Raw genomic sequence first — 12,339 nt, forward strand, 5'->3', positions numbered from 1 at the left:
CGGGGATTGGGATAGAGGGAGAGGGAGAGAGAGAGAGCAGCTAAACAGGTGGTCCGAAAACACACAGAAAACAATGTCGTCCGGCGGGGACGAGCGGAAAGACCTTTAGTCCTCGCTACTGTGAAGGAATACCGGGACAGCAGCGGAGCCGGACAAACTCAAACCCATGCTCCTTTTTTATTTTCACACGGGTTTCTCCTCCTCCGCCTCCTCCTCTCGGCTTCAGTCCGAATCTGGGCAAGATCTCGGATACTAAACCATGAAAGTCACGGTGTGTTTTGGCCGGACCCGGGTGGTGGTGCCGTGCGGGGATGGAAATATTAAGGTCCACACGCTCATCCAGCAGGCTGTCATGAGATATAAGAAGGCGATCGCCAAGGTAAGTGGCGGCTACTTTGTTTCCTTGCGGCTTTTGTTTTCCTGGGAGCAAACGTTGCGACGTCCCGGGGGCTCCGCAGGCGCACTCAACATGGCGCTAACTTGAATTGGACGTAAAGGAGAGGGAACCGGGGGTTGCCCGTTTCTGTTGTCTTCCGCTCGCGCTGCACAAGTTGGTTCGGTCCACGAGCGCACACAGGTTCTGCACGCGCGTGTTATTCACCGTTGCGTTGCCGCTTCCAAAAGAAAGGCGCAGCGCCATTGTGGTTCTTGTGTTTGGAAACGCGCAAAAACTTCCTCTGGGATCAGACAAAGTAGTCCGTGGCTTGCTGCAGCGTAGAAGTGTTACATGTGGGGGGTTTCTAACACACGCACGTGCACAAACACGCGCTTGTGGACTCGGTAACCCGGTTCTAAGACCTCGGTTCACGCCTGTGAAAGTTGCCAGCGGAGATTAGCCGACTAGCAAGTTAGCCAGCGGGCTGCAAAAGTGGGGCTGCAGTCAGATGCGTTCAGGCTTCGCGTCAGAGCGGTTGAATTAGCAACAGGAAAAGTCAACTCTGTTGTTTAAGTGTCCATCACGAGCAACAGATCCTCACACGTTCGACTTGTGATGAGCTCGTTTATGATGGCAGCGAGGGTAAAGCTGGAGCTGCAAGCACAGACGCATGATGCTAATCAATGATGCTTCAAATGCAACAGGAGGAGGAGCGAGAGAAGTTCTCCTGCATTACAGTTCTGGACCAAATGCAGAATGCTGAGAGGAGGCGCTGCCTGCAGCTGCACGGCTGTCTGAGCAAGGCAGCAGGCCCCGCGGGTCAGGGAGGGAGGCCACAGTGCCAAGCTCCACCTGACAGGAGAAGGCACGGACCTGACACATAAATCCTGGGAAGAAAACTTGGAGCATGGCGTTGGAGTAGCAGCAGATAACCTTTGAACCCGCTCGCTGCTTTATGTGCCAGGTTCTCCGGCTAGATAAGAGAATGGAACAGGAGCATTTATAAAAAGTCTTATGTGTTTTCCCTCCGTTTATTCCACCACAATTCAACGGAACTTCCTATTTCTTTTGTATCTATTTGTTGTTTTGCTTGAATGAATGTGCTTGTGTGATGATTTGATCCGCAGTCTCTCCATTATAATCTGAATTCATCTCCACGTTTGGCAGTTAGGTTTATCGTCCAGCCTTCGTCACGATCCATAAATAATGAACGCTTTTCCAGTCCACGTGCTGACTTCATGCCTCGTCTGTTTTTGTTGTAACGATACAGCCCTAGAAGTCGTACTGTATCCTCCTCTCCTTTTTGAATAATTCAGTGTGAGCAGACACAAGAGCGCAGGAGAATATGTTTGGCGTTGAGAGCTGCTGACGGTGAAGAAGATACCGACTCTTCTTTGACTCCATGCAAATTGGGATTTTATTGGACTCTTCTTTGTCCTCTTCTACCCCTTTTCCACAGGCTGGAGAGCCCAGAGAGCCACGTCATTACGTCACTGTTTACGTCTGAGGTTTCCCCGCTAGCGCTAATTTCAAGCATAGCAGACATGTCTCTGTTTATTTTGGCAAATAATACAATAACAATAAAATACACAAAATACTAAAATCACAACATTTTTAAAGTGGACAGCAGTGTGTGCAATATCAATGATCAGAGTGTTTGATGTTTAGTCATCTGCAGGTTGGACCTCCGTTCAATATCGTCCATATCAGACAGCTCTACAGACACAAACAAGAGAACAGCGGTTTAATCACAAACTTGTCCACGACGCGTAAAGACAGATGTTAAGTTATGTTGGTAAAGTTTAGTGAGCCAACGGCAGTCATAAAGGAGCATGCTATCGTTATTGTTAGCAATATCACGCTATCTGGCGAGCTAGCCGTTGAGCTTACATGACTCAAGGAAGCATAACCACTAGTTGCTGCTGTTGTAATCACTAGCTTGGTAAACTAAACATGAATGTGTCGTTAAAAGTGAAACTTTCCAGGAAGAGTAACGTTAGTAAAACTCCACAGCAGCATATTTTCACCGTTGCCTTGAGCGTTAGCCCCGCCCCCAGCCCCCGATGTAGGTTTGCGAACGGTTCTAGACCAGCAAAGAGTTGGGGCTGCAAAGGAACCAGTTTTCTTGGCCAAGAGCCGGTTCTTTTTCTGTGGAAACGGGAAGAACTGGTTCGCCATAAGCCTCGGTGGAAAAGGGGCATTAGATTTAGAGAAAAGTCGAGTAACGCCAGGTTTCCCTTGACAGAACAGGATGTGTGCTGGCAGTGGCACCTTGATATGGTACCACATTATGTTTTCTTTACTGCCCATGTCTTCGTCAGAATGCGGATGAATTCGTCGAAGTTCCCTGTCAGAATTCCATTGGTCTAGAAGCTCTGCTCACTGTAGTGTCGGAGGGTGGATTGTGCCTCCGTGCTGGAAACGAGGCCACGCATTCACTTCTCGTCTTCTTCCAGCTTTGATCTAAAATAAAATAAAAAAAGAAAACCCCAGAGCTCCTCATGAACTTCTCACCCACAACAAAACAGACTGCCTCAAAAAACAACCCCCTTGCCATTTAATCACCTCGTATCTGCGTTTACTGCCCTCCTCCCACCCTGCCTACATGGTGTCCGACCGAGGTTGGGCGTTTTCTCATCTTGCGTCTCATGAGCGGGTGTCTTTTCGGTCGCAGATGTTGTGTTGAAGATCACAGGTTTTCTTGGTCAGCGCGCCTTAATAAGAGGCCCAAATTTAAGTTTGTTTTCCTGCTTCTGTGTTTGTATGAACCTTCTTGTGACTTCCCCTGTCATTAGGGAGGAATGCTTCCTGCAGAAAGAAACCATCCGCTACGGAGGGGCTTGAGCTTTCCCTGAACTGTGGAATCAGGGGGACGAGGACACTGTTCAGGCGCTGCTTGTACGACACAAATGCAACAGAAATCTTAGTCGGCTCGAGAGAGGGACAGTTTCTTTTTTTGCCAACTTCAACGTCTCTGAACGCCTTGAACCTAAAACGGTGTCTGATTATCCTCCACTGCTATTTTTCCTCCCACAGATGATAGGGTGGATTCTCGCCCATTTGACGAAGCGTTTAAAATGACACCCTTGACTGGAAAATCCGTCTGGTGGTTTAACGCTCCAAACCCACAAGTGACATAAGCGCTGGCATGTCAAGAAGAACCACGAGATTAGTTTCTATTTGACTGTTCCTAGCGCTCAGTCTCCAGGAGGATATCAGGTGTCTGGATCGTCGTGTCCACACCAGCATGCAGCAGATTTCCATTCACAGCTTCATGCAGCTGGAGTTTCCTTCGGAGGAGTCTGAGCTATTGTGGACACGTTTGACCGTTGAGGCAGACAGGTTTAACCTGACTTTGACCTGTTGCACATAATACTCTGGTTTAGTATGGTTGAAAAAAGGCGCTACGCTGTACTTGTTTACTTGAAATGTCAAGTTCTGATTAACCCCTTTAGGGCTTACACTATTTTGGTTATTGACTTCCACTATTTTCTAATATTGGTTGTTTAGTATAAAAACCAATATAGACAAACAAACCAACATCATGGAACTAATGGCAATGAAGGCTGACTGTTTCTTTAGGTCACCTGTATCACGGCCTAAAATTTGCATTTGAACGCACCGCTTCAATGATCAGTTTTGATACCCACTGATGTTGAAATGGACTATTTCAAGAAGATGCTCTCCACAACGTTTGAAACGTTTTCTTTTGCTAATGGGTGTTTTGAAACGGGAAACCACAGCAAATTGATTTCATGTTTTAGTTGGTGTCAAAATTCCCAGTTTGTTAGATAATGAAATGTTGGTCATGTGTCAAACATGAAATTTCACAGTGAAAACATAACCAGCCTTCAGGAAATCATCAGGCAGTGCCGTCGTCGACGACTCCAATCCGTCAGCCTGTCTTTAATCTCGTCCCGATGTCATTCCTGTGTGCTGCACCGTGCTCAAGATGTTATCCAATTCATTGCACAAATGACTGTTATTAATTAGTGAGCGGGAGCCTTTGATGGCGGAGGGGGCCTGGAGATAAGCAGCGGCCCCTCCACGCTGTGAGAGTTAACTGCTGCCGTTACAGTCATGCAGATTAACACGTTCATCACCAGAACTGTTCCACATCTTCAAAGGAAGAAGCTCCCACTTTTCAAGTTGCCCCCATTCTGTTATGAAGAGCAACTGAATTGTATGCGTGAAAGGGACTTTAAACTAAATGCGATGAAGAAGGATCGTAGTGTCACATGTCCAAGGCTGCGGAAAGTCTCGCGGCTATAAGGGTGGAGAGCATTCACGCGCTGGACAAAAAACCCCACTGCCACCCACTAACATCTGGCTTTTGTCTTCAGTAGGAAAGGTCACAATCAGCAATCACTCCCCGACAAATGACTCTGCAGTAGTTGAAGGTATTTATCAGATCCTGCGTCCAACGGCAGTGAAACATGACACCCCTTTTCCAATCTAATGCTGTGGTACTTTATAAGTATTATAAATAATTAACGTACAAAACATATAAGTTAATGTCAGTCATCTTTGTCTGTCTTTCCGCATTTTCAGTTTTTACTAACCCTGCTTCCGGTGCCTTCTGACGCATCTGTGACTTTGAACTAGACACACCAGGAGCAAACAAATAGAGGCATCTACTGACGACTGGAAGTCTACCCCCTATTGTTTGTGGGTTTTCCTGAGTTTAACAAACGGCCTGCATGTACTCGATGATTTTGGGGGAAATAGGGTACGATTCCCCCTTGACTCAAACTTTGCTTGTCCTTCCAATCTGAAGTTTTTTTTCTGTATATCTGTTTGCCACAGTTACCAAGACTGCTGCCCATTCTGACGGCTGCATTGGTAAACAGAACCATGTAGTAGGCAGACACTAGAGCAGTACTGAACTAGAGTGCAATCCTTTTTATGGGCTGCAAAGAAATGGGGAAAACCCCAACAACAATGGTTCCTCAGGCTTGCACGTTATTCTCTGCTTATACAGTGAAGCTTCTATTTCTCTCCTGTTTTCTTGGTAACGGTGCAAAAGTAGCACTAGTGATGTCATCACAAGGGGATTTCCAAAGCATTTACCTGCTTTCACACAGGTCTATTATGTCAATACTAGTACCTTTACTACCAGGTGTATTTTATCCCATCTCAGGGACTCTTATTTTAACAATTTTTTAGTTGGTTTGAAGGGATATCGTCCATTTAGGATTGAAAGAAACTTCCAGCGTTACTGTGCTATCGGTGTAGGTGCAGTAGATCTACCTCGGGTCGAGTCGTAAGCTCAAATCATTTTCCAGTTCATCCGTTTGATGTCACCAGACTGTACCAGCCAGAGGTTCCTGCCTCCAAAACGGGCACAGTGCAGGATTAAGAGCTTCACCAATGATCCCCGGGCCGCTGACTTTGCCCTTGACCAAACTACTGTGAAAAATGTCCTAAAACATGACATCATTTCCTAAAGGAGTCCGTTAAAGAGGCACCGGAGTGAACAGAACACAGTAAGCTGCACGAGGCTTCCTGTGTGAGGTGGTAGAACAAATATCAGGGCACAGTGGCTTCACGTGTGCTTTAACAGATCCAGTGTACCTCTGAAACCTGCATTCATCTTGATATTGAGAACTCAAAAAGTTAGATAAAATTACTGACATTACGTAAAATGCTTTGGACCCCAGGAAAGATGATTCAGCAGCAGCAAAGTATACTGTCTTTTTTTTTTTTTTCCTTTAGGACATGAGACACTTGTTTTTTTCTTTTTGCCATTTGATGATGTTGGCATTGCTGCGTTTCCCACACTGCTTCTTTTGCTGCCCTGTGCATTTTTTCTCCCTCCCCGTTGTTGTTACAACTCAATAACGCTCCTCCACTGTCATCCCTACCAGTGTTTGGCATCGTGATGTTGATGTGATAATAGCAATGCGCCACTTTCACTGCTTGCCAGCGGGTTTTCCCAGGAGGAGGGCGAACATGGCACAGAGTCATTAGCAGGACTGTTTGGGCCTGTTAAGAGAGAGAGAGAGGATGTGTGATGCTGTAACATGTACTACAGAGTCCTCAGATGGAGATTTTTTTGGTTATTTACATTTTCGAAGTTTCAAGTTTACGCTGTGCTGTTCACAGTAAGAGTAATGATGACATTCCTTAAATTGCCAGTCATGGAAGAAACCTGTGTTTAGGAGTTAAAAGGCCAAAGCATCAGCACCCTGCAGGAAAGGAAAGAACATATCTGCAGACTTGGAATGTTATGCCAGAAAACCTTTTAGATTGTTGAATTTAAAGCTTCTTGACATAGCAGAGGTGCAGTCTCGAGACAAGACTTGGAGTTGGACTTAAGTCATGGAAATGAGGAATTGAGACTTGACCATGTCTCACCATTGGTTTTTATTTAAATTTTTTTTCATTTGAATTTATCTTATTTTATTTAAATTTCCTAGATAAACCCCCTAGATTTTATATTTAAGGTTTAAATATTTCTTGCCATTTGATTGAAGCCATTGGGAACAGATATAAGCCCCTTTTCCTTGAGACGGGTTCAGATTACATTGGTATGAACTAGTTCATTTGAAGCATTTAGAACCCTTTTCGATGTGACCACCAGTATACGCACCATTGATATGTCTTGAAAAATGTACTTGTAAATGCAAAAAAAGACTTCACCAACTTGAGACTTGCCTTGCGTCTTGTTTTAATGAGACTTAAGTTGAACTAAAGAGAAGAGGGTTAGCGACTACTTTGGCCCAGGCTCACTTAAGGTAGGCTGACCTTTTTAAAGGTGGACCAGCTATTCTCATTTTAGTGACAAGCTGCTCCTCTTTGATCAGCTTTAAAATAAATGTTTAATGCTAACAGTTAAAAAAATCAATGTTGTTTGTTAACAGTGATACGATAAAATACTAACATCCCTAGCTTTGACTTTCCCCCAAAAAAGATTATTAGTGGTGTATCATGAAACTAAATGCATAATAATAACTGACACATCTGTCGTCTGGAAAATCAGGCTGATCCCAAACTACCCACACAGATGTTGTGAATGATCCCTCCATTGAAAAATAGCACAAGCAATAAAACGGCAATGGTTGTCTTTAATGTGACGCGTTGTGAACTGTACTGACTGGCCGTGATGGGGGGAGGGGTCGCCCAACAAACCCAGAGTTAATTAGAGTCCAGATCATAAGACTTAATGACACACAGAGCTTAAGTGGTTTACAGAGTGCTATGAAAACAGATTACTTGAACCCTGGCATGGATCCAGTCAGCTGAGCATTGGCACCCCAACCATGTGCACCAAAGCCGGCTACATATGGCACTGCATCCCCCCAGCAGGGCCCACACAAACAAAGTAGGCCAGAGACACGTTGACTGACAGCAGCCTATTTTGGGTGATGGATGCTTCAAAAATTATCACCAACACTTGAAGTTCTTTTGATGAGCGATGTATCGCAGGGTTGTGTTTTTGAGGTCAAGTCCCCCTCCCCCCTCCCGAAGCCTCCTCGTCTCAGCTGTAGACTTTCTACCATAAACAGAGGAAGCTCCTGAATGTAAACTGGTGCAGGGAAAAAGCATCAGGAAACTTATAAAAACCGTTTAACGATATGTGCACTGCTCGGATGTTGCTGGTCCACATTTGTCGACCAGGCCTTTTCAGCTAGTTTATTTATAAAGGAGATTCTTGTCACGTTTTCCTACCAGAGAGTTTGTGGAAAATCAGCGTTGGATGCTGACATAGTTGATTATATTAGGAAGAATACTGTCATTGTAGAAGAAGAGTTAACGATGATTTGACTTCATCCAGATTGAATGACTGCGCTGTTTTTCCAAATAAAGATATACTATGAATCGTGGCACACCGTTAAAACATCTGGCCGTGTTATTGAAGTTATTAGCAATTTGAGCGATTTGCTTAGAGAACAGAGTCATTACTTGTGTTGAGAACACTGCGTCGTATTCATCCCAGCACCTTTTTCACGTCCGCTCAGGTTGAATCCACTCAGGAGTTTTGCGGTTTGAGCCACAGCAACATTTAAATAGTCTCAGCCGATAGTTATACTAAGCCGGCCAAGCACAACTGAGCAGTCATCAACTTTCTTCCATAATAAACACGGAGGTTACAAAGGCCAGACATTGTCTACAAGTGCCTGCTCGAAGCAACAATGCTCTCTTTGGACTGGATATTATGCAGCAAGTATGGAAAAGCTTTCAGCTTTGAATTTCCCTTGTATTAAAACCTGAATGTATTAAAGGGAAAAAAAATCTGCCTGACACTCCTTCAACCCGAACCACATTGACTTCATGGTGCTGCCAGACTGGCCCAGCCATCGCAGGCCATCTGGGAATACTCATAACTGAAATCCTTTACTTAAATATACAGCCGCAACGAAAGGTTATTTTAAAACAACCCCGCTGATTTTTATTTATTGATTAATGGTTTGGTGTATGAAATGGCCAAACCCCAAAGATATTAAATGTGCTATCCTTGTTTTCACATGTAAGAAGCTGAATCCAGCAAATTTCTTTGCTCGACAAAATTGTAAGAACGGTCCATTTCCCTCTGAAATATAGTGGAATAAAAGTATAAAGAAGGTCAAACTTGCTCCGAAAATACAAGTATGTCAGAGTTTTACTCAAATAATTTTGCTTTATTACAATTTGCATCTTATGTTCGTAGCATTTTCAAATCTAATAACATAGCGACAACTAAAAAAAGAAATCTGGCCAAGAATCCTGAGCATTGAAATGATCAATGTGTTCTGCAGGAGTAAAATGATTGAACTCTGTAGAGATTTCAATATGTTCTCAGATCTCAGGAATTATTATTAAGCATAACTGATGGAAATTATAGCGGTCAAAATGCTTAATCTCCACCAACCAATGGGGGACATCACCATGACTATGTCCACCTCTTATATTGTCTATCGTCACACTGTTAAAGTAATCGCCTAAGTCATTTTTTGTCAAAATTGTTTTGTTTTTTTGTTGCCTAAATCATCTCCTCATGACGCCGGCCACCTATGGTAAAATCGCCTACATCCTCAGGTGATCAGATCATGTGATTTTACCCCTTTCAGATAATGGCCTATGTCAAGTGTGTTACATTTTTGGTGAAGTTTTTTGTTTTTCATGAAAAACTTGAAAAAATTAGTTAAGCGATTATTTTATGTTATTTTTATGTCGTTTTGTTACATACCTTTAACCTGGGGGGTAGTTTTGTAGCATTTTCTGTATATTGTAACCGTTATTACAGGTTAGTAATAGTTTGTAGTAGTGAATTGCTTATTATTTGTCAACAATGGGAATGTGTGGTCCAATATCTGGGTCCGGGGGAAAACACATTTTCCCTTTTAATTGCAGTTTAGTTGCATGGCGACATTATTTTGTAGGACAGGGTTTGTATTCTACAATATTAAAAGGTTGTCTCAATGCCTGTCTGCTCATTCCGTGCGACTGACTTCAGACCAGAGAATCGGCTACATGTTAAATGAATGTTCGCTTGTTTTCAGCCGGCAGGCCGGCCTTGTTCACAAGCCTGAGCGTCCCTTGTCCACCCAGCGGACAGACACCGACTGAAAAGTCAAGGACTCGCTGTGTGTGGAGCACAGGGAGAGGATTGTCTCTGAGGAATGCCAGGACACTGAACAAACAGCGACGTAGCTCAGATATACTGTATCCCTCAGTGCAGCCTGATACAGCCTGGAGATGTGATTGAGTCCGAGGACTTCATATGCTTACCAAACTGATACTTTCTTCAATAGGGATAGATATTGATAGATATAATAGAGGCCTGGATCTTGTATTTCTGCTGTTTTGTAGCCTCATTGTTTAGATGCTGGTTTATTATATTCTTCCTCCCGCCTCTAGAATTCCTGTGAGATTCTTCCAGTCTTCTTGCCAGTCTTAGAATTTCATTTTATTTCCCCTCCTCATAACGGAGCCTGTTGTTCTCACCGAGCTGCTAATTGCCTGCAGCTGAACGAGAAACCTGGTGGTTTAGTGATGCAAAAAAAAAAGTGCAACGCTCAGGCCACCAATCGGGATTGCCATGGAAACCCGAATGCCGTCAAAGCGATGGAGGGCCTGCACTGGCTTAGTCTGAAAACACGGTGATGCTTCGGAGAGGTGCGCGAGGCTTAGCGCGGACAGACACGGAAAACCACATGCTGCTCGGAGGGTGAAGAGCCCACATTAACATAACCCAAATGATTCATGAGCGTAGATTAATGACGTCCCTTGAAATTGAATTCAGTACTCAGGCTGATGAGGCTTTGTCTGCTAAATATAGGACGGGCCAGGCGAGAGCTCTGCCTTTGACAGATTATTGGCCTTTGGGCAGAGCAGAGACACGGAGGGCCTTGAACTTCATTCTTCATCGCCCTGCTGTCTGCTGGGGTGTCTCCATTTCTAGCGCGGACCGTGTAAAATGTGGACCACGACGTCACCCTTAGATTTCTGAAGAGCCGTCATGGAGCTCATAGTGGGTGGCTCCAGCCGCCGCCGTGTTAGCAGTGCCTTGACTAGCTAGCTAGCAGCTAGCGAACTGAGGCGGCACCCACCTGTCACACAAAGCAGCTGCACCCTCAGTTATGCATTATACACGGCACATGTGGGTGCTCGAGTGCGATACGCTACCAAAACAAAACATGTCTGTGGAGACAGTCTAGCTAACGTTAGCACAACTACTAAACAACATAGCTGACGTCAACAAAGATTCCACTGATTTGCATTATGATGCATTCACTATTCAATAACAGAGTATTGTGTGTAGGTTAATTCTTATGTTGTCATGTCTTCAAATTAATCTGGTAAACATGTAGGTTTTGCGATACACTTGAATAAATATGGTTGTTTTAAGATGTTTTCATTTACATTACATTTAGGGCATTTAGTTTTCACAGCAATCTAGTAAAGAGGAAATTATGGTCTGTTCAACTTCCTGAAGCAGTTTATCATATAAAATGAAACCTTTTCATGCTAAGGAAGTTTTTACTAAAAGCAAAATAAGTGCAATCCTGAAGTGGCGTAGCCAGGTAACATGTTGATATCTGCCCCATTGGGTTGTGATTAATTTCCCTTAGTGTATGATGGGTGAAAGAGAGGCGTTGATTCATCAACACCTCCACCATTGCAAGCCTTCCCTCTCTCCTGGGTGTGTGTTTGACACGACTGGTCTGCACTTGTCAGAATGAAGCCTGCACAGTGATTTATTATTCACCGTTCACACAGACGCAATAATCAGAAAAATTGGGGATTCACGTAACCCTATGTGCTCCTGCAACTAATGGGGTGGAAAATATTTTCGAAAAAAGACTATTAATTAGAACATAAAGGCGAAGGTTGGTGAACAGATTCCTGATCATGGTGCCTTTTTAAAGTATTATAAAAAGTTGAGTTCCCCCAGCAAAACCCCAGAGCAGCTTCTCCCAGTTTCTGTCGGCTGGGAATATGACTGTATGAGACGTACATGTTGCTCGACAGGAACATCAGCTTTCTGACTGACCAGCTGATGATGCAAGACTCTTAATCTCCCTCATGTCTGGACCTGAGCAACACGTTTCCTCTTTCCGTCAACGCCAGTTTCTTGTGTAGACTTTGGCATGTTGCTGTTTGCCTACTTACTTGTTGATCGTATGTGTGTGAACTGTCACGTTGAGTGACGGATCCAGACCACGGGGAAGATGCATGGACTACCAGACCGCTTGCATGGAGCATCTGTGTGTGTGTTTGTGTCGCCATATTTCCGCCTGTCAGACGTGTTTGTGTCGGAGGCGGTTCACACTGTCATCACGTCTGCAGCCTGCAGCATCAGCCCAGCTTGATCTGCAACAAAAGTGCAATTGTTTGTTGGAGGAACTATGTGAAATGGAACAAATATAGACTTTATTATGTGCTTTGTGTTTTCTTCTATGCGATGGTAAACAAGTTCTTGCACAAACTTGTGCTGTTTTGATATTTTACAATCCGTTCGTTCTTCGGTTATTTTGTTT

The 12,339-nt window shown here is 44.1% G+C and overlaps 1 protein-coding gene across 10 annotated transcripts in view; it reads left to right on the top strand.

Annotated features, from left to right (window-relative positions):
• pard3ab (par-3 family cell polarity regulator alpha, b) overlaps positions 1–12,339 on the top strand; it is a 231,816-nt gene continuing 219,477 nt past the window's right edge. For all 10 annotated transcript variants that reach the window (XR_014597038.1, XM_084007806.1, XM_084007814.1 and 7 more), the window contains exon 1: positions 1–379. Coding sequence is in view for 9 of the 10 variants with exons in the window: in XM_084007806.1 (XP_083863932.1) it covers positions 260–379 (120 nt within the window). In the remaining variant the exon portion in view is untranslated. The remainder of the gene's footprint in view (positions 380–12,339) is intronic.

The sequence above is a fragment of the Eutrigla gurnardus genome (assembly GCF_963514095.1).
Source record: "Eutrigla gurnardus genome assembly, chromosome: 4".
Taxonomy (NCBI): Eukaryota; Metazoa; Chordata; class Actinopteri; order Perciformes; family Triglidae; genus Eutrigla; species Eutrigla gurnardus.